This window comes from Salmo trutta, unplaced genomic scaffold (genome assembly GCF_901001165.1).
Source record: "Salmo trutta unplaced genomic scaffold, fSalTru1.1, whole genome shotgun sequence".
NCBI lineage: Eukaryota > Metazoa > Chordata > Actinopteri > Salmoniformes > Salmonidae > Salmo > Salmo trutta.
In genome coordinates this window covers 1-21,179 of record NW_021823280.1, presented here as the reverse complement: position 1 = coordinate 21,179, position 21,179 = coordinate 1, and the positions used below count along the sequence as shown (strand labels likewise).

The window sequence follows — 21,179 nt, the reverse complement described above, 5'->3', positions numbered from 1 at the left end:
ATTTTAATTGTTTTTACACATTATGAGTATGTGTCTCTACATCTGTCTCAGGTATATGTGTTTCTGTTTGTATTATTTTACCAGGTAAGCTGACTGAGAACACATTCTCATATCACATTGTGTGTGTGTGCATTTATGTACAGTTGAAGTCGGAAGTTTACATACACTTAGGTTGGAGTCATTAAAACTCGTTTTTCAACCACTCCACACATTTTTTGTTTTAACAAACTATACTTTTGTGCATGACACAAGTAATTTTTCCAACAATTGTTTACAGACAGATTATTTCACTTTTAATTCACTGTATCACAATTCCAGTGGGTCAGAAGTTTACATACACTAAATTGACTGTGCCTTTAAACGGCTTAGAAAATTCCCGAAAATGTCATGGCTTTAGATGCTTCTGATAGGCTAATTGACATCATTTAAGTCAATTGGAGGTGTACCTGTGGATGTATTTCAAGGCCTACCTTCAAACTCAGTGCCTCTTTGCTTGACATCATGGGAAAATCAAAAGAAATCAGCCAAAAAAATGGTGGACCTCCACAAGTCTGGTTCATCCTTGGGAGCAATTTCCAAACGCCTGAAGGTACCACGTTCATCTGCACAACCAATAGTACGCAAGTATAAACACCATGGGATCACGCAGCCGTCATGCCGCTCAGGAAGGAGACGCGTTCTGTCTCCTAGATATGAACATACTTTGGTGCGAAAAGCGCAAATCTATCACAGAACAACAGCAAAAGACCTTGTGACGATGCTGGAGGAAACAGGTACAAAGTATCTATATCCATAGTAAAACAAGTCCTATATCGACATAACCTGAAAGGCCGCTCAGCAAGGAAGAAGCCACTGCTCCAAAACCGCCATTAAAAAAGCCAGACTACGGTTTGCAATAGCACATGGGGACAACGATTGCACTTTTTTTCCCCCTCTGGTCTGATGAAACAAAAATAGAACTGTTTGGCCATAATGACGATTGTTATGTTTGGAAGAAAAAGGGGGAGGCTTGCAAGCCGAAGAACACCATCCCAACCGTGAAGCATGGGGGTGGCAGCATTATGTTGTGGGAGTGCTTTGCTGCAGTAGGGACTGGTGCACTTCACAAAATAGAGGGCATCATGAGGGGGGGAAATTATGTTGTTATCCTCATATTGTTAGGGGGCAGTATTTTCACGTTCGGATGAAATACATGCCCATATTAAACTGCCTCCTACTCAAACTCAGAAGCTAGGATATGCATATTATTAGTAGATTTGGATAGAATGCACTCTGAAGTTTCTAAAACTGTTTGAATTATGTCTGTGAGTTTAACAGAACTCATATGGCAGGCAAAAACCTGATGAAAAATCCTACCAGGAAGTGGAAATCTGATGGATGGACTCTTTTCAAGTCATTTCCTATCAAACACTCAGTGACTCAGTAATCATTGTGCACTTCCTAAGGCTTCCACTAGATGTCAACAGTCTTTAGAAAGTTGTTTGAGGCGTCTATGATGAACAGAGACTGAACAAGAAGGCTGGGAAGTTGGTGACCCAGGGAAGGACATCAGTTAATTGGCGCGCATTCACGCGAGAGGTAGCTCTGTTCCAAAACGTTTTTCAAGACAATGGTTTCGTCCGGTTGGAATATTACTGAGTTTTCACGTTCTAAAGGCCCTAAAGATTGATGTTTTACAACGTTTGACGTGTTTGAACGAATGTAAATATAACTTTTTTTGACTTTCCGTCGTGAAATTTTCGGCGCGCTTCCTACATTTGGAGTAGCTGAACTGAACGCGTGAACAACAAGGAGCTATTTTGACATAAATTATGGAGTTTATTGAACAAAACAACATTTGTTGTGGACCTGGGATTCCTGGAAGTGCCTTCTGATGAAGATCATCAAAGGTAAGTGAATATTTCTAATGCTGTTTAATATTTTAGATGACTCCAAAATGGCGGCTATCTGTATTGCGTAGTGTATTTTTCTGAGCGCAGTACTCAGATTATTGCAAAGTGTGCTTTCCCAGTAAAGTTATTTTGAAATCTTCCACAGCGTTAGCATAAAGGAGATGTTCATCTATAATTCTTTGAATGACAGTTTAATATTTTATCAACGTTTATGACGAGTATTTTTGTAAATTGTACTGCTTATTCACCGGCAGTATTTGAGGGAAAATATTTTCTGAACGTCATGCGCCAATTTAAAATGCTGTTTTTAGATATAAATATGAACTTTATCGAACATAAAATGCATGTATTGTGTAACATGATGTCCTAGGAGTGTCATCTGATGAAGATCGTCAAAGGTTAGTGCTTCATTTAGCTGTGTTTTGGGTATTTGTGATGCATCTAGTTGCTTGGAAAATGGCTGTGTGGTTATTTATGTCTATGTACTCTCCTAACATAATCTAATGTTTTGCTTTCGCTGTAAAGCCTTTTTGAAATCGGACAACGTGGTTCGATTCAGGAGAAGTGTATCTATAAAATGGTGTAAAATAGTCCTATGTTTGAGAAATTGAAATTATTAGATTTGTGGTTTTGAATCTGGCACTCTGATTTTTCACTGGCTATTGTCAAACTCAGTCCCGGTGACGAGATCGGGTTGTCATAAGAAGTTTTTAAAATTGAAGCAACATCTCAAGACATCAGTCAGGAAGTTAAAGCTTGGTCACAAGTGGGTATTCCAAATGGACAATGACCCCAAGCATACTTTCAAAGTTGTGGCAAAATGACTTAAGGACAACAAAGTCAAGGTATTGGAGTGGCCATCACAAAGCCCTGACCTCAATCCTATAGAAAATCTGTGGGCAGAACTGAAAAAGCATGTGCGAGCAAGGAGGCCTACAAACCTGACTCAGTTACACCAGCTCTGTCAGGAGGAATGGGCCAAAATGCAGTCAATTTATTGTGGAAGGCTACCCAAAACATTTGACCCAAGTTAAACAATTTAAAGGCAAAGCTACCAAATACTAATTGAGTGTATGTAAACTTCTGACTCACTGGGAACGTGATGAAAGAAATAAAAGCTGATATAAATCATTTTCTTGTCACCACGTCCACAGAAGTTGGCGCCTCTCCCCGGTTGGGCGGTGCTCGGTGGTCGTCGTCGCCGGCCTACTAGCTGCCACCGATCTAGGTTTCTGTGTCTTTTGGTTATGTCTGTTTAGGTCTGCACCTGTTTTGTGTTAGTCAATTAGTGGGGTATTTAATTTGTCTGTTTCGTTTGGGGATTTGTGTGGGATTGTTTGTGTGTCATGCCTTTTGGGCACGTAGGGGTATATTGCATTTTCCTATTTACACTGCGTGTTTTAGGCATTAGGGTTGCCGGGCTGCGTCCTGTCCTTTAGTAATTTTTGGAGCTGTTCTCTACTATTCTCTCTCTCTCTACTATTATTCTGACATTTCACATTCTTAAAATAAAGTGGTGATCCTAACTAACCTAAGACAGGGAATTTTTACTAGGATTAAATGTCAGGAATTGTGAAAAACTGAGTTTAACTGTATTTGGCTAAGGTGTATGTAAACATCAGACTTCAACTCTACCTAGAAGTGTACACTATTCTTATGTTTTTTTTTATGTATCTTAAATGTAAAAGTAATATAGTCAACTATACAACTTCTACACGTTATATCATCCAATAATATATAATGAAAAACACTCAACATGAGCAATTATGTTTATTTAAAATATTTATTTTGAAATATAGATTAGGTGGTCTTCCTTTTATAGCAGGAAGTAAAGGGGCTGGACAAGGCTTTGCCTATAGCTGAAAACATCCTGGAAATGAGCGAACGCTTCCTTGGTTTCTTCTTGGTGGAGCATACACTCTCTGTTTGGCAGGAGTCTTGATCATTGACAATTGCTGGGGGGAAAAAATGTAAACATAACATTTTCTTTAACTGACCCTAGTTAGTCTGAAGAATTAGTATTGCATTATTATTATTTAAATTGTAATATTCTACATAATTTACAAATGTAGGGCGGCAGGTAGCAGTCATGTGATATCCATAGATAAGGGCCTAATGAACGTATTTCAATTGACTGATTTCCTTATATGAACTGTAACTCAGTAAAATCTTTTAAATTGTTGCATGTTGCGTTTATATTTTTGTTCAGTACACATTTGAGTGTATTGACTTACCTGTTTCACTGACGGCAGGGGTCTGGTTCTGGGAAGGTGTTGGAGTGCAGTGGTTCTTCTTGTTGACCTTCTTTGTACACTGGGTAACAAACAGTCATTTGTACAGTAGGAGAAATTCCACACAAAAGGTATCAGTGTTTACCATCATACTGTACGTATTTAATAAAAATAATCTTTATAATTTGTATTTTGATGACATATGTACCTTTAGGTTGAGTCCACAGAGAGCGCTGAATCTTCCTCTCTTCTTTTCCTTTTTACCAGTTGTTGGAAGACTAGAATTACCTACCTCGTCATTGCCAAGTGCATTGTGTGATGGCAACTGGGTCATGGAGGGAGGTGAAGAGTTAGCCTCATTGCATTTAGTTAGTAGTTCCCTAGTTAATGATTTGACCAGGGCATCGTCAAATGCATAATCCGTTGACTTCATTGCAACCTGGAGCATCTTCTCTGACCCGAATTCTTGAAGAAGCCCCTTGTAGACAGCCTTGAAAATCTTTTTGATTTTCAGATTCTGGGGGTAGGCTTGAGTTGGTTCAAGGCCTGAGGTGCCACAGAACTCAGACAGAATCCTCTTTGTGAGAACTCTTGATGTTTCACCAATGTCAGAGGATTCCAGTAATGTGATAGGGGTAGGGATCATTGACAGCAATCTAACAATCAGTAAAAGTACCAAAGAGGTGTAGTCATTGCTAGTGGAGTCAAATGATGTATATGTATCAGAGTCCATGGCTGATGGAGTTGATGGATGCACAGAGACACTAGACATCTCCAGATCTTTGTTGTCCATCTTGGATTCCACCTCTCCTAAAACTTGAATATCCACAGTTCCACCGTTGTGTGTGCTGCTGCCAGACAGAGAGGGTCCAGGCAATGATTTGGCACTAGACTGACGGCTAGTGGTCATAAGAGCCGGTCTGTCAGAGTCAAGTGTTCCAGCATCAGTTGGGGACAACCCATTGATTATGTTCATCAACTCTGATAATTCTTCTGATGAATTGGAGGCCACAGAACAGGTATCCATGACCTGATTGACCATTATATTGGTGAAAAGGCTCTTTGTGTCAGAGTAAACCTGTGAGGAACTAATGGAGATGGCAGAACAGCTCGGGATAAGCCGACTTGTGTCCTGCAGAGAACCATCAGAGACGATAGTTTGGCAGAAATCTGATCCTTGTGATGGTGGAGGAAGCCAGGGGACAATCTGCTGTAGCAGACGTTTTATTGACTCCTTAGCAAAGGAGTACACAAGGTCAGATGGAAACTCCCTGGATTCTTCAGAAGCATTCAATCCTGTCTTCAGCTTCAAAAGAATAGAGTCAGACACGCTCTTGCCAGCTGGCACAAAAAGAGCCTGGGGGGTGTTGTGACTTTTTATGAGCTCATAAACTTTGTCAGTGAGCTCATGTGAGAAGTTCTGAAGACCATCCCTGGGGCTGAGTCTCGCAAGTCTTCTTGTAAAAGAAGTGACATCATCTGCAGTGGCTATGTGTTCTGTATCTTCTCTTGGAATGACCTCCATAACAGTGTCAACTATGGCAGAGATGGTTTGCCTTGTGTAATTTGTTGACCCTTGTGAATGAGTTGAGGAGTCACTCATATCAATGACCGAACTCCTAATGATAGGACAATAGCTTTCAACAGGCCACTCATTGGGGACTGGAGTGCCTGGAAGAGAATTTGTAAAATCACTCTGGGACCCTCTGGTCATGGCAGAGGTGATGGACAGGGAGGACTTTGAGGAGGATGGCCGATGTATCTCGTGTCCATCAGTTCTCACCATGTCAACATCCTCCAACATGGAGCCCACAATGGAACGAGTCAAGAGGCCTTTCTCTGAGGTGCTCATCCTCTCTGACATAGACACTCTCCTCTGGATTGTCATCAGAGTCTGACTAATTAAGGCTTTGGAATAATTTACCATGCTGGCCTGGCTGCCTTCATGTTCACTGTAAGTCATTTGTGTAGAAGTAGCTGTTCTGCATACGGATTCGACATGTTTGGGGGCCTCAACCACATTGTCTAGGAGGACCGGTTGTTGCTGGGCAAAAAAATCCTTGACCTTGGTGAACACATTGTTGAACAGGTTAACAGTGCCTGGCCAAATTATCTTTCCTTTCACATTGGCCCCATTGTGAACACTGACAGGAAGGGTTGAAGCTGACAGGGATCTCTCTAACTGGCCAGACACTGAAGCATCAGACATTTTAGTCATCTGGTTGAAGCTATTAAGGTCTTTAGTGATGTTCATGACGATGTTGGATGCTGCAGAATTGGTGTGCAGAGAAGAGGTGAATAAAGATGGAGTTCCACTCTTCTGAAGGATTTTGACATCTCTATCATCACCATCATTACTGGACTCTGCACAAATGTCTGCACTTCTACCATCAAGGCTGGCATTTACAATGCCAATCAACCCTGATTGAAGGATCCCACCAGCCATATGTGAGGCTTTAGTTTGAAACTCCTCAGTACATAGTTTGTCAAAGGCTGTGGATTTAAGACTTCTAGAGGATGCTTCCTCTTCATCATTGTTGATCTCACCATGCAAATTGTCCTGTGTATTGACAGCATAGTCATCAACAGATAAATATGATTTGGAGGCGGCAAGGACGTCAATCTGAGAAACAACGGCATCCAAAAACTTGGACAGGTCTTCTGTATCTCCTTTTAGGCTAGAGAGGCATTCCTCCATTGATTCCTCAGAGTGATACACAGTGAGGATCTGACTAATGACCTCCTTGGTACAGGTTTGAAAGTCCGCTTGGATTTCAAGAGAATCACTATTACAAGTCACCTGAGAATCTAAACTTTCACTGGGAGCCTGTTTGAGAGTCTCATCATATATTGGTGTACCACCATCGATGACCTTTACAGAGTCTTGGCAGGGAGTGAGAAACCGCTTCAGCATTTGTCGAAATCTATGATATATAATACGAGCAGCAGAAAGGGTGCTCCCTTTTGAAATTCTGAGAATTTCAGGTTCATGTGTCTGCATGGACTGAACAATAGTATCCACATCTGTTACAAAAGTGTCCAGTAATGTAGATGCTTCAGAGTCTCCCAGTAAGCTGGTTGTAAAGGGGCTGACAGATCTCAGAGCTTCACTCACTGCCTTTCTAGCCTTTGTCTGGAAAGACACACTGGAGAGTTTATTCATATTTATAACTGGAAGACTCTGGGTAGATTCACTGTTGGTGGTGCTGTCCTGCAGACCAAGTGGAAAAGTGAGATCGGAGAGACATTGTTCACTGTCTAACAACTCAGATGGTGAAGCAGAACAAGAACTGGTGAAGTCATTCAAGTCAGACATGATGCCATCCACAAATAGAGTGGCCTCCAGAGACTCTTCAGAATCACACTCTCCAGCAGAAGATGACAACTTCTCCATCACCTCAGTCTTATACAAGACTAGAACCTGGCTGGCAATCGCTTTTGTGGTGTCAAGGAGGACTTGGTCTTGCAAATACTTTTTGAGAGCCAAGAGAGGTTTTGGGGTCTCACTTTGTCCTTTTTGTTCATTCATGGATGAGGGGGTTATTAAAAGTGGTTTACAAGAAATGGAGTCCGATGTGTCAGCCTCACCATTACTGGAATGACCGACGTCCAGGTACAAAGTTGGAACCATTGTGAAAGAATCTTTTGTGCTCTCCACAAATGTACTTGAGAGAGACCCTTTTTCTGGACAGGTAAAAAGCCTCTTCAGCGTATTTTTCGTGTTGTAGTAACAACCAACAGTGTAAGACCAGATCTTACTCTGATGGTTTTCAAGAAGGATCTGCTCACTCTGTGCAGGAGAGCAGGATGCCCTGATAGCCTGGGTAAGATTGTCCATGTCTGAAACAAAGGTACTTACCAACTCAGAGGCCTCATGGTCGATCATAAGGTCTCCGATCTCACCTATCCTAGGAATTGGACTAGATGATGTAGTGCCAGAACAACATGATGTACAACCCCTGACTCTTTTAACGATCTCCCGGATCGATTCGGTGGCCTTGGTCTGAAACTCCTCAGTGAGTAGTCTGTCCATACTTTGTGTTGACAGATGAAGACTAGATTTGGCACCTTTGATATTGAGGTTGCTCTCTCCTTGTTTTAGCATCTCCTCAGAACTTTTACAAGATTCAAGCATCTTCATATGGTCAGCAACAACACAAAGCAGTTCCCTCTTGTCGGGTTCATTTTCCTCCTTATTGCTGAAGTTCAAAACAGTGCCACTGAGGGCTGTCATGACCTGTCCTGTTAAATGTGTCATATCCACCTCAACACCATCCTCTCTGAAAACAACACTCTGCTCAACACTCTGCCCATTAATGAACATCTGAAGTATGTTGGAAACGCCAGACACCATCTCCTCAACCACCTTGGTGCTGGAGACACCACCACTGGCAAAAATGACAGGGGACATTCGCCCAGAGATGGGAGTTTGAATGGCCACAGAGATTATGGAATTGACCTTCTTTGACACTTCTCCAACAATAACCCGGGATAGACTTTGAGTGTCTACCTGGCCCTCTCTTTGGATACAGAGGACATTGTTCAGCGACTCTTTGAAGGAATCCTGGACACTAGTGAGGAGACTGTCCTCAGTGATCCCAAAAAAGTCACTGAGTGGCTCAGATGATATAGACTCACCATCTCCCTGAGTCTTTGGCAACACTGTCTGAGACCTTTGAGAATACAAAGCAAACAATACAGCATTCCATATTCGATAGTAGACACTGTAGTCACATTAATGCATAATTCAGTAATCAGTCATTAAGAGTAAGCTGTTATACAGATAACAAAACATATTTTCACAATATGGGTTATGAATAGTTAGGTGAAACCGGTTTCTTTAGGAATGACTGAACATACCCATTACGAGAGGAGCTTGATTTGGCCGCGCAAGACCTTGAGGATTTTCTGCTGCCACTCTTGCGAACCTTCAGGTTTGTGCTAGAATATGTCTCTAATTCTGTCAGAGACTTGCCGGATACTGGAGACACATGGCTGTATATGCGTACAAAACGGAAAATTGCAGGGATGATGACCTCCAGGATGGCCTCAGATACAAACCGCACAATCTCCAGGCACATCTCTGCAAGCAGTGCCCTCATCACCTGTAGGACCGAAAACAGTGTAAGTAGATTACTCATAGCCGGGCTCTGAAACCAAGCTCCTCGAAGAGATACCAACAATCTCACATATGTTCATGAGAATCATGAAAGTGGCATATATTGGAAAGCATGAAAAGCAGTAGGCTTCTAAAAAGCTCTTTGAATGTAACTGTTTGTGATAATGTGGATGATACTGTAGACAGATAAATGGCTTGTATCTAATTTTCTTGAAACATCTATTAATATATCTATGAATAATTTTCAAGGTTAAGGGACTTACAGGGTCCATCCTGCCAATGCTTAACTGCCTCCATTGCCTATAGGAGATAATTAGATGTTTTTAGCACCAAAAAGCACACCAACACACATACAATTTATAAAATCCTCCAGATGACATTGTATTCAAATACTACAATAGAAGTTTGGACATACTCCTCAGTAAGTTTTTCCAGAAACCGGATGATAATCGGGTTGAAAGCATCCGGATTGATTGGCGGGAGGTCAAGAGCCCTGGTCTGACAGGCCCTGGAGACACACTCGCTTAGGATCTTTTCATTAGATTGTCCCTGGTGAAATGTCCGCTGAATTGCCATCCTAGAGAATTCCACAGATGTAGAGGGACCTGTGTCCAAAGCAGCATTCACCAAGGTAAAGAAGTCAGAAAACATATAACCTTCTGAGGTTAGCCAACTTTGTGTACTTTGTGAAGTTAAGTACCCAAGAAAGGATAACATGTGCACTCTGCTATTAGTCCTCTGCTCAATAGATGCCCATACTAAATCACATTTACATGCAAAAGGATTACATTCAGTGAAATTAGAGTTTCATTTATGACCTGCATCTGTATCAGTGATCTGCTCCACTTTGTTTCTCTTGGTCCTCTTGGTCTAAAAAGACAATACAGTCAATGATATACACGTAGATACTGTATGAAGCCATTCCAATACAGCCCTTTGAGTAGAGCAAGGGTAAGATTGATTGTAGGGCTGTCCCCGACAAAAAAAAACTTTGTCGACCGAGAGTCATCCTGTTCTAATGTTAAAATGTATTTTTCCATATCAGAATACAATCACTTACATAGGCACTGAGCTTGTCTGATGCTTTAAGCACACTGTTTGATTAAATAATTAAGACACACAAATGACTCAAGAAAGAGCCCGATGGTGACACTGTATTAAAATAAATGACAGCGAGTGCCTGTGTGACAGGCGCACGTTGTCTCGCTCTCCTCCCTACTGCAGTGAAAAGGCACCGCATAACAGCAAGTGTTTATTCTGCTGTCCATGCTGAAGATGCAACATCATTTCAGCCATTTCGTTTCTTCCTCGTTTCTGAATGAAAAGTTCTGTTACCGAAATCCCTAACTTGTTTACAAAAAGCATTACCTATTTCCTCAGCCTTGCTCTCTTTATGTGAAACATGTAAGCATCGCATACATGTGACAATTAGGGCCTGACCTATAGCCTATCATAATCAAATCAATAAATTGGTTATAACAAACTCCGAACACAGTAATATCGACAGCAAAATGGATGCGGAGGATGTGAAAAATAAACGCCAAACGGGTGAATGTTTACTGGTTGCTTAGGAGGGAAAGGGAAATTCAGATCTGTGGAAGACATTTGACTTAGTTGTGGAAACTACTGGTGGTCAAGAACAAGGAGGGTATAGGAGCAAGCGCTGACAGAGTATTATGTGTGCCAAACATTTGCTGTTAGATTACAATATTGTTTTTTCTGACCATTTGGAACAGTGTAAACAACACTAAATAAATTCTAAGCAATACCAGTCTGTTCTAACGACCAAAAAATTGTAAAGCCTTTATTACAGCATAGCAAAGATTAAAAACAGCCAAATCTGTGAAATTGCTTAATTCAACATTTTGCCGGTGCATGAGGCTTGGTGCTCACAGAATCAGTAGGCTATTAAACAAATACTCAAACAGGCAACAGAAGCTATATCTGTCTTATATCTGTATATATATATATCAAAAGTTTGGACACACCTACTCATTCAAGGCTTTTTCTTTATTTTTACTATTTTCTACATTGTAGAATAGTAGTGAAGACATCAAAACTATGAAATAACACATATGGAATCATGTAGGTACTAAAAAAGTGTTAAACAAATCAAAATATATTTTATATTTTATATTTGAGATTCTTCAAAGCCTTGACAGCAGCTTTGTACACTCTTGGAATTCTCTCAACCAGCTTCACCTGGAATGCTTTTCCAATAGTCTTGAAGGACTTCCCACATATGCTGAGAACTTGTTGGCTGCTTTTCCTTCACTCTGCGGTCCAATTCATCCCAAAACATCTCAATTGGGTTGAGGTTGGGTGATTGTGGATGTCAGGTCATCTGATGCAGCACTCCATCACTCGCCTTCTTGGTCAAATAGCCCTTACACAGCCTAGAGGTGTGTTGGGTAATTGTCCTGTTGAAAAATAAATTATAGTCCCACTAAGCGCAAACCAGATACGATGGCGTATCACTGCAGGATACTATGGTAGCCATGCTGGTTAAGTGTGCCTTGAATTCTAAACAAATCACAGACAGTGTCACCAGCAAAGCATCCCCACACCATCACACCTCCTCGATGCTTCATGGTGGGAACCACATATGCGGAGATCATTTGTTCACCTACTCTCACAAAGACATTCTTGGAACCAAAAATCTCAGATTTGGACTCATCAGACCAAAGGACAGATTTCCACGGGTCTAATGTCCATTGCTCGTGTTTCTTGGCCCATGCAAGTCTCTTCTTTTTATTGGTGTCCTTTAGTAGTGCTTTCTTCGCAGCAATTTGACCATGAAGGCCTGATTCACGCAGTCTCCTCTGAACAGTTGATGTTGAGATGTGTCTGTTACTTGAACTCTGTGAAGCATTTATTTAGGCTGCAATGTGAGGTGCAGTTAACTCTAATGAACGTATCCTCTGCAGCCGAGGTAACTCTGGGTCTTCCTTTCCTGTGGCGGTCCTCATGAGAGCCAGTTTCATCATAGCGCTTGATGGTTTTTGCGACTTGATGGTTTTTGCACTTGATGAAACGTTCAAAGTTCTTGACATTTTCCGGATTGACTGACCTTCATGTCTTATAGTAGTGACGGACTGTTGTTTCTCTTTGCTTATTTGAGCTGTTCTTGCCATAATATGGACTTGGCCTTTTACCAAATAGGGCTATCTTCTGTATACCAACCCTACCTTGTCACAACACAACTGGTTGGCTCAAACGCATTAAGAAGGAAAGAACTTCCTTTACTTAACTTTTAACAAGGCACACCTGTTAATTAATGAAATGCATCCCAGGTGACTACCACATGAGGCTGGTTGAGAGAATGCCAAGAGTGTGCAAAGCTGTCATCAAGGCAAAGAGTGACTACTTTGAAGAATCTCAAATATAAAGTAGATTTTGATTTGTTTAACACTTTTTTGGTACCTACATGATTCCATATGTGTTATTTCATAGTTTTGATGTCTTCACTACTATTCTACAATGTAGAAAATAGTAAAAATAAAGAAAAACCCTTTTGACTGGTAATATATATATGGATGATTTACAAAGCCAGGCACATTTAACAATTAGGCTATTGATTATAGACCTAATTAAGTTGTGTTTTCTTCTCTCCTCAATCTTCTTAGACAATTAGGCTAAGGCAAGGGCTGTTTCCCCGTCTCTGCTGCTGCTGCTGCCTCTGCAGCATTGTTCTCAATCCCAATATGCTGGTTAACTTTGCTATTATGCACATAGCAACATAGGGAAGGGCCCCAATTCTACGGCGCACTGAAGATTATGTTTCAGAACCACGGACAGCGACCGTATCCAATGCGGGAGAAAGCACATTTGTTATAAAATAATATTGGATTGATTAGTGTTGCACCATTATTTTTACATAATATAACCATATACAATTTCAGTATCACGTCTTAGCGTGATGGACTGTGCCATCACTGTGGCCTCGGTAATGGATTAGTCAACTGTGACAGGCGCGAATCAGACAGGTGTCCATGTGCACCATGAAGAAAAAAAAACTTTTGCGACTGCTCGACTTAAGAAATCCCAGTCAACCAATAGCCTATCGACCAAACAATCGACCAGTCGACCAAATGGGGTCAGCCCTAGATTTACTATTAGGAGATAAAAGGGTATTGTATGGGCAATTTACCTTCCTCAGAACAACATGCTGTAGGGTCAAGTTATAGACATGAAAGATATCTCAAATATCCACATCTCTGCTCAATCTATTCCCTTACCTTGACTTTATTTCTCTTCACGGCATCCTGCTCCATCTGAGGCAGGGGATCCTTCTTCACCTCTTCCTCATCTTCATCATTCTGATTATCAACAAAATCTCTCTCAGCTGCATCAGTATCAGTGCTCTGTTTAACTGTGGACCTGTTGGCACCGGTCCTCCTCTTTGTCTAAAAAGACAATACAGTCAGTGACATACTGTATGTTGCCGTTGCTATACAGGCCTTTGAGAAGAGCTAGGGTAAACGATTGGTGATTGAATATTATTATGGAAGTCTGTTGTAAGGACAATTTACCCTCCAACCTCACAACAGCATGTTGTATGGCATATTGGACAGGTTTGGAGTGTGGACAGGTAAGACCCCAGATTTCCCTTTCTCTCCTCAATCTATTGTCTCACCTTAACTTTTCTCCTTGTCACAGCCTTCAGCTCGATCTGAGGCAGGGGATCCTTCACTTCACTATCTTCTGGATAGTTTAAACTCAGGATATCTTTCTTCATTTTCTGGACTTGACCTTCCAAACTTTGATGATCATGTGGATCATCTTCGTTTAAACTCTGATTGGAACAAATTAGACCATTTTTTAAATGCTCATGGATATGGCCAATATACCACAGCTAAGAGCTGTTCTTACGCACGACACAACGCAGAGTTATTATAAACTGGTTACCAACTTAATTAGAAGAGTAAAAAATAAATGTTTTGTCATACCCGTGGTATCCGCTCTGATATACCACAGCTTTCAGCCAATCAGCATTCAGGGCTCGAACCACCCAGTTTATAGTGGCCAATATACTATGGCTAAGCGCTGTTCTTAGGCAAAACTGCTTGGATACAGCCCTTAGCTGTGGTATATTGGCCATATACCACAAACACTGAGGTGCCATATTGCTAATAAAAACTGGTTACCAACATAAATAGAACAGTAACAAGTCTTTTTGCATCATAACCGTGGTATATTGTCGTATATACACATGGCTGAAATGCTGTTTCAGCCAATAAGCATCCAGGACCCAAACTGCCTGGTTTATAATTACACAATAATGCACGAGGGGGCTTGGTGTAATTACACAATTATACCAACAGGTTCCTGAACAGCTTCAATCGCCAAGCCATAAGACTGCTAAATAACTAACAAAATGACTACACAGTACAGGTTTTCGCTATAAATACACATAGATCCTATTGCCTGATATCAAGATTCGTAATTAATGCGTTATGGAGTCACCTATTAGTATAATAATTTAGGTAAAATTATGTAGCCTACTGCTGTTATCTTTGCAAGGATCATATTTTATTTATAACAAGTCCCATAGGTTATTATAATGCATACTTTTTTTTTTACAATATTTAAAATGATTATATGAGCGGAACATTAACGTTGGCCCACACCGCCACCCAGCTGCCACTACTTGCGGGATGTCCTGTATACCCTGTGGTCCCTGACGCTGCATTTTAAAAAAAGACGGTGCATCGGTTCCTACACAACTGCATAGGCCTTCTCTGTTAACCATTCATAGGCTTACCTTATTATCCTTATTATCCTCCATGGTTAAAGTCTATGACTGGAGCTTATGTTCTCATCACGTAAAACTTAACCAAGTGATTACCAAAGAGATAAGGCTATCGCATTTTATACGGTAACTCAGCCAACGTCATAATGTGAAAGAACTTTTACGTAATAAAACAACTTCAGGGATGATCTGTCAATCAATGCGACCAGCGACGCCATACTGGAACCCCATACCACTAAAAAGACCCGTCGAAACAATAAATACTGATGTATTAGCTACGTTTCCGGGTTTTTTTGTAAAATAATGTGATGAGACAACAAATAAATAAGTAAACAACAGCCGACAACAATGATGAGCAATACATAACATTGTAAATAAGAATGTGTTCTTAACTGACTTGCCTAGTTAAATAAGCTTAAATCATAAAAAAATAATAATAATCAAATGCAGTAATTTGAGAGGAACAGCCACAGCAAACCCATCTGTGATATTAAGGTGCGCTAGTTGGTTATAAAAGGTGGGTCATTGATAAGAGAATTATCTAATAAAGGTAAATGAATCAATAAACCATGATGAATTATTAGTCATACAGAATGGTTAATGAATAATCAATGTAATGATCAATGTAGGGATAGATAAGTTTGATTAGTTCTGGAAAGTCCAGGAACCATGGGATAGGGAAAGAAATGTGTATATGCAATTACGAGGGACACCAGGAGACAGATGGTCCTGGGAGTAAAAGCTTCAAAGCATTTCTAACCTTGAGGGAAAGGAACAGGCGAGCTCGGGAGATGATTAAAGAGTGTGAGAAGTTTGTGGGGAAGCAGGTCACCAACAGTGTGTGTAAATGCATGTGCGTAAGAAAGCAAGAACTATATAATGACTGTTTTGTTATCCTGACCTCAGAACGTTCTCTGAATAAAAGCTACAGATACCTTTTGCAGAAAGCTGAGTCCTTGCCTAATTATTTTAACCCATTGTCTTACAAACCTTGGGCATTAGTCAAGGCGAATTGATTATTGATTATTATCATCAAAGATATAAAATTCATTTAAACAATTGGTCCTTCGAGACGGATTTCAAACCGCCGCTGTCGTTCCAAGGAGACACCGAAACCGTGCACGGGCGGATGAAAAATCCGTAAATCAAAGACCTGGCCCTTTTCTGTGGGTTCTTTACAGGCCGGTGGCAAACTGGTACGCGACAGAGGTGGTGACGAAATTCAACGAACATTGAAAACCTCAGCTGCAAATTATAGGTTAGTAGACTTTATTCATAGTTTTGGGGAATAGCACCTGTATGATTACATTAAATAAGGGGGGAGTGATATACCTATAGGTCTGCATTGCATAGTGAAATGAGTGATACACCTGTGTGTCTGCATTGTATGTCGGCATTGTATGATGAAATGGGAAATACACCTGTATGTCTGCATTGCATGATGGAATAAGGGGAGACAATTGGGTGTTGGCAAGTGATGAGAAAACGATTGTTGAGAGTGCAAGGCAAAAGCGATTGTTGTGAGTGTAAGGCAAGAGCGATTGTTGAGAGTGTAAGGCAAAAGCGATTGATGTGAGAGTGAAAGGAGGGAGTAAGTAGAGGATTTTAATGTACTCTGGGTGTTAGACGCTGAAATCGATGAATGTTCTAGCTGGTGACCTGGCTTCAGAAGTTCGCGTGGAGAAAAATCGGTTTTAAAGGGAATCAAGTATTCTGCGCGAATGGAAGACAGGAATCAGTTGTAACTTCAGAAAGATACGAATTCGAAAGAGAGACAGGGTCCGAAATCGACCCTGGGCAACTGTGGCCACTGCATAAAACTAAACTAAGTCTTATGGTGAGAACCTGATAACGTAAAAGGGTTAAGAGTCCATAGGGGGATAGTCGGTACCTAAATACGGCTTTGGGTCTGATATCTTTGGGTGAAGTGAGACCTAATATGGCGGAGTGAGATACAGATATTGGTGTCATATTCAGGGGTATTTTTTTACATGATCTAGATACGTTTATTTTCCCTTAGGAAGTCAGCTGTTGTTGAATTCATTGTAAGAGATTTATGAATATATTTTGTTGTGAATAAGTTTAACAATGGTAGACTTATGTCAACAGGACAGGGATACATGACATCTGTAGGTGATCCAGGATTATTGAGGGTATTGAGGATTATTGAGATAAATTTAAGTAGATATGCAATATCTAGACAGGTTGATTTTTCTAAAGTTCAGGAGTGCAACCAAGGAGACAATGAGACATTTAGTCAATATTTGGAAACAACCCAGATTTGATACTTTCTGTTATGAGAAAAAGCTGGAGACAGATAGAAGGGCAGACAGAGAGATCCTCCCCTGCACTGCTGTAACCTTGAGGGTTGGGGAGTAGCAGGAAGAAAGAAGGGGGGCCAGCAGGAGTAGATAGGAAGAGAATTTGGTTCACTTAGCTTTAGGATATTAATTCATGGAGAGACTATCGGCTCCATTGGCAGGCACGTATTTTAGTTTTGATTTTAAGTTTATGTTTGGTAAATTCGCTAGGAGGAGATATGATCATTTTGTTGAAAGTAATTGTTACCCTAACTAAAAGGGCTTAGTTGGTTTCAGGTGTTAGACTCTGAACCATTGCCCAGACACTATTCTGCACAGTAGGCCGAAATAGTAGCATTGACTAGAACCGGTGAAATAAGAAAGGAGAGAAAGTTACTATTTACACAGACAAGCACATAGACATTTAAAACCATACAAAGCAGCATAGATTAATCTTAAAGACGATAAGAAACTAGACAGAGAAATTTTACAGAATAGCCGAGGATGAAGGCCCCAGGGAGAATTGGACATGTGGAAAATGAAAGGGGGCATCCTACAAGAGAAGGTCTGACATAAGGATAATTTACTTATCCTACCAAAGACATTGTATGGATACGCAGCAATATTGATACATAGGCTACGCAATGTATCAAGGGGAGGGAAGTATAGTAGAGTAGTTAGGAAAGAGTGATGGCCTAGAGGATAATTACTTTAAAAAAAAAAAAAATTGTAAGATATCCATTCCAACAGTTGGAAATTTACCTTATTGAGATATTCCGAATTGAGGGGAAGAAGGGGTGTTTAACAGTAACAGATAAGAATGACAGAGTAGAAGCGTTCCCAACTTACTTGGTGGACATGATTATGGTAGCTAAAATATTAAGTCAAGATATTATCCCTAGAGTTGGTTTACTAGGAGCCATCTCTTTAAATGATGGATGACAGTTTAGCTAATCAGATAAAGCCTATAGAATGCCAGAGTTAGGGAGAATAGAGATACCAGAACAGGTAGACATAGAAGTTGAAGAAATACTAGCAGAGCACATGAGAAGACTGTTTGTTAACCAAACCCGTATGTCCAAGATTTTGTGTCCAACAGGTGAATTACAGGAGAAGGTGATTCACTCAATCCAACTAGGAGACTGGGTGTGGATCCAGTCCCTGAGGAAACTGGAAGCAGTCCCGTTGGGAAGGCCCATACCAGGTTCTGTTAAACCACTGCCTTTGCCATTAGAAAAGCTGAGAGAGTCACTTGGGTCCACGTTACCCACTGCAAGGAGGTATGTACACATATGAACACTGTTGATCACACACAGAGTTAGGAGAAGAACCGAGTACCAACAGGGTCCGGGGGTTACCTCCTTAACGAAGATTTCCTATCCCGACCGTTCATCACTGTGTGTGCTCCTAGAGGTGTGAGTATGGGGTGGTACCTAGCAGAGAGACTAAGGGCAGGAGAGGGTTGGCGGTTTTTGGGAAGAGTAGAGACTCTGAGCTGCATCATAGTCTAATCTGACTGATACATTCAGATCCACCACCTTCTGGTACAAATCATATGATACCGTTGTCATTGAGAAGAAGTAGAAGATAAACTATATAATACACTGATGAGTGACATACAGAATAAGGAGTCGAAGAAGATCAAGATGTAGAATTTAAGGTAAACATTAAACAATTTCCTGGGGAAGCAGACAACTGTACAGGAATTGGGGTTGGCCAGATTGAAGTACTCAGCCAACTCACCTCGGTTCACCTAAATTCCGGATGAATACCAGTGTTATAGATACAAGAATGGCACCGAGAACTTAGATGATTTTAATGACTGAAAAGTAATTGGTAATGTGACTGACTTAGGTTTGAGAGAGGAATAGAACATTCTTAACCTCACAGCACCTATAACTGATGAAGGGTGGGCTAGTACCAGCAAAGGACGCATACGACGGAAATTACCACAAAGGGTGGTTAGGAACTTGCGCCCTGGGGTTATAGGTCCAACCAAGTCAAGTTAGTCATCAGAGGCCAGTTATAGGAGGCTAAAGTAGGCACAGGAGGAGTTTTGACCAGGATGGGAGTAGCTTTGTCTAGATGGATGCTATTGGCATCCTCAGGGAAGTTCCAGATGAATACAAAGCTATGAATCAAATATATGAAGGCTTTAACACTACATTATTTTGGTGGTTGACAATAAATAAAAATGTGGATGGGATTAATGACATATTTTATAATCAACAGAGATTCATGAATGAAAATGGGGATGCAGTAAAGAGGTTCTCTGATCAATTATCCGCCACCCCCCTCATGACCTGGTAAAATAGACTGACTCTCGATATGTTATTAGCAGAAGAGGGCAGTGTAGGTAGAATGATTAGGTTCAGCGCTACACGTACATTCCTGAGAACACAGCCCATGTTTGGGAAATGGAAAAGTATTGTAAGAACTGTATTATGGGCTGCTTTCACCTGTATGAGTGTGTTTGTGTTGTGTGAATGTTGTCTCATTCCATGTGTGAGAGGTTTAATCACCAGGACTCTAGAGAGATCGATGACGCAGCATATGGTGAGATATGGACCCATTCCGAGCGCCGATCAGTGGGATGGCGATTGCGTGCCTCCAGGCCAGGAAGATGGTTCCGTCTCTTTCAACAACGAGGAGCCAATGTTTGATGAAACAATTTTCAACATTTAGATACACTGTTCCTTAAATGAAAATTATGATGAAAATCCTAAACAGAAGTGTCATAATTGGAAATAGGCCTAGGACAGTAATGGAAGAATATGAGGAATATTCATGTATTGGACTTGTTTAAATCATTGTAGTGTGATGTATTGTATTTCCATATAGCGTGTGATGTATTGTATTTCCATATAGCGTGTGATGTATTTCCATATAGTGTGTGATGTATTTCAGGTGAATACCAGTGCAAACAATATCGTAACATAAAGTGCCATCACAAAATCTTCTGTTAGCCAAGAAAACTAAGAAAGGCTGAACAACTTAGTTTCAGTTGAGTTCATTTGAGTTAAAACCTTTTCAACTCTGAACGGTTGTTTTGGACCCGGTACCGAGTAAGGCGAGTTTGGGGAGGAGCTACAGCCCTCGTCTTTAAAAATATATATAACTCAAATCTTATTGCTGGCAATGTCATAAGAATCTCCCACCCCCACCACCTACCCCCATAAAGGCTATAAATCACGCGCTATGGTCATATTCAAGGAGTTTGCAATGTAGGTCAAGTCACAAAGTGCAGACATTTAGTATGCATGGAAAGGGTACACCCTGATGGTCATTGCATTTCCTTCTCCATCCACATTACCTTGTATGCCTCCTTCACATGCACCGTTGATCTATTTCACTTGTTTACAATAGGAAAAGTGAATAGGGAAATAAGTTGAAGTTTCCTCACCAGTCTGTGTCTTATTTCAAAACCCTCGCCCCTCCAGAAACCTCTTTCTCAATGCTAAGGATCCGGATCTTGTTCTGCCAGACTACAGTTTGCAACTGCACATGGGGACAAGGATTGCACTTTTTGGAGAAATGTCCTCTGGTCTGATGGAACAAAAATAGAACTGTTTGGCCATAATGACCATCGTTATGTTTGGAGGAAAAAGGGGGAGGCTTGCAAGCCGAAGAACACCATCCCAACCTTGAAGCACAGGGGTGGCAGCATCATGTTGTGGGAGTGCTTTGCTGCAGGAGGGAATGGTGCACTTCACAAAATAGATGGCATCATGAGGGGGGGAAATTATGTTGATATCCTCATATTGGTAGGGGGCAGTATTTTCACGTTCGGATGAAATACATGCCCATATTAAACTGCCTCCTACTCAAACTCAGAAGCTAGGATATGCATATTATTAGTAGATTTGGATAGAAAGCACTCTGAAG

At 40.9% G+C, this 21,179-nt stretch overlaps 1 protein-coding gene and 1 long non-coding RNA gene across 3 annotated transcripts; both read right to left on the bottom strand.

The window, feature by feature from the left end:
• Nucleotides 1–3,652: 3,652 nt before the first annotated feature.
• Nucleotides 3,653–13,605, bottom strand: LOC115190001 (uncharacterized). The gene is made up of 8 exons (XM_029748531.1): nt 13,481–13,605; nt 10,061–10,112; nt 9,658–9,847; nt 9,506–9,542; nt 8,984–9,228; nt 4,332–8,796; nt 4,127–4,205; nt 3,653–3,847 (listed from the first exon to the last, which is right to left on the bottom strand). Exons 1-8 carry the CDS (start codon nt 13,514–13,516, stop codon nt 3,693–3,695), a joined length of 5,259 nt encoding a protein of 1,752 aa, XP_029604391.1. The 5' UTR covers nt 13,517–13,605; the 3' UTR covers nt 3,653–3,692.
• Nucleotides 13,606–13,615: 10 nt separating this feature from the next.
• LOC115190003 (uncharacterized) lies at nt 13,616–15,591 on the bottom strand. Of its 2 annotated transcripts, XR_003877092.1 has the most exons (3): nt 15,007–15,589; nt 13,879–14,037; nt 13,616–13,648 (listed from the first exon to the last, which is right to left on the bottom strand). It is a non-coding gene; the product is annotated as an uncharacterized LOC115190003 (long non-coding RNA). The 2 variants fall into 2 exon arrangements; XR_003877091.1 differs by lacking the exon at nt 13,616–13,648 and having other exon boundaries at nt 13,885–14,037; nt 15,007–15,591.
• Between the last annotated feature and the right edge of the window lie 5,588 nt (nt 15,592–21,179).

What these genes read in the sequence shown, in the direction of transcription:
- LOC115190001 (XM_029748531.1), bottom strand. Translation starts at nt 13,516, where the DNA reads ATGGAGCAGGATGCCGTGAAGAGAAATAAAGTCAAG. An exon ending in GATCACTGATACAGATGCAG is followed by an intron (nt 9,848 to 10,060) that starts GTCATAAATGAA and finishes CTTTGGACACAG; the next exon opens with GTCCCTCTACATCTGTGGAA. An exon ending in TCAAGCTCCTCTCGTAATGG is followed by an intron (nt 8,797 to 8,983) that starts GTATGTTCAGTC and finishes GTATTCTCAAAG; the next exon opens with GTCTCAGACAGTGTTGCCAA.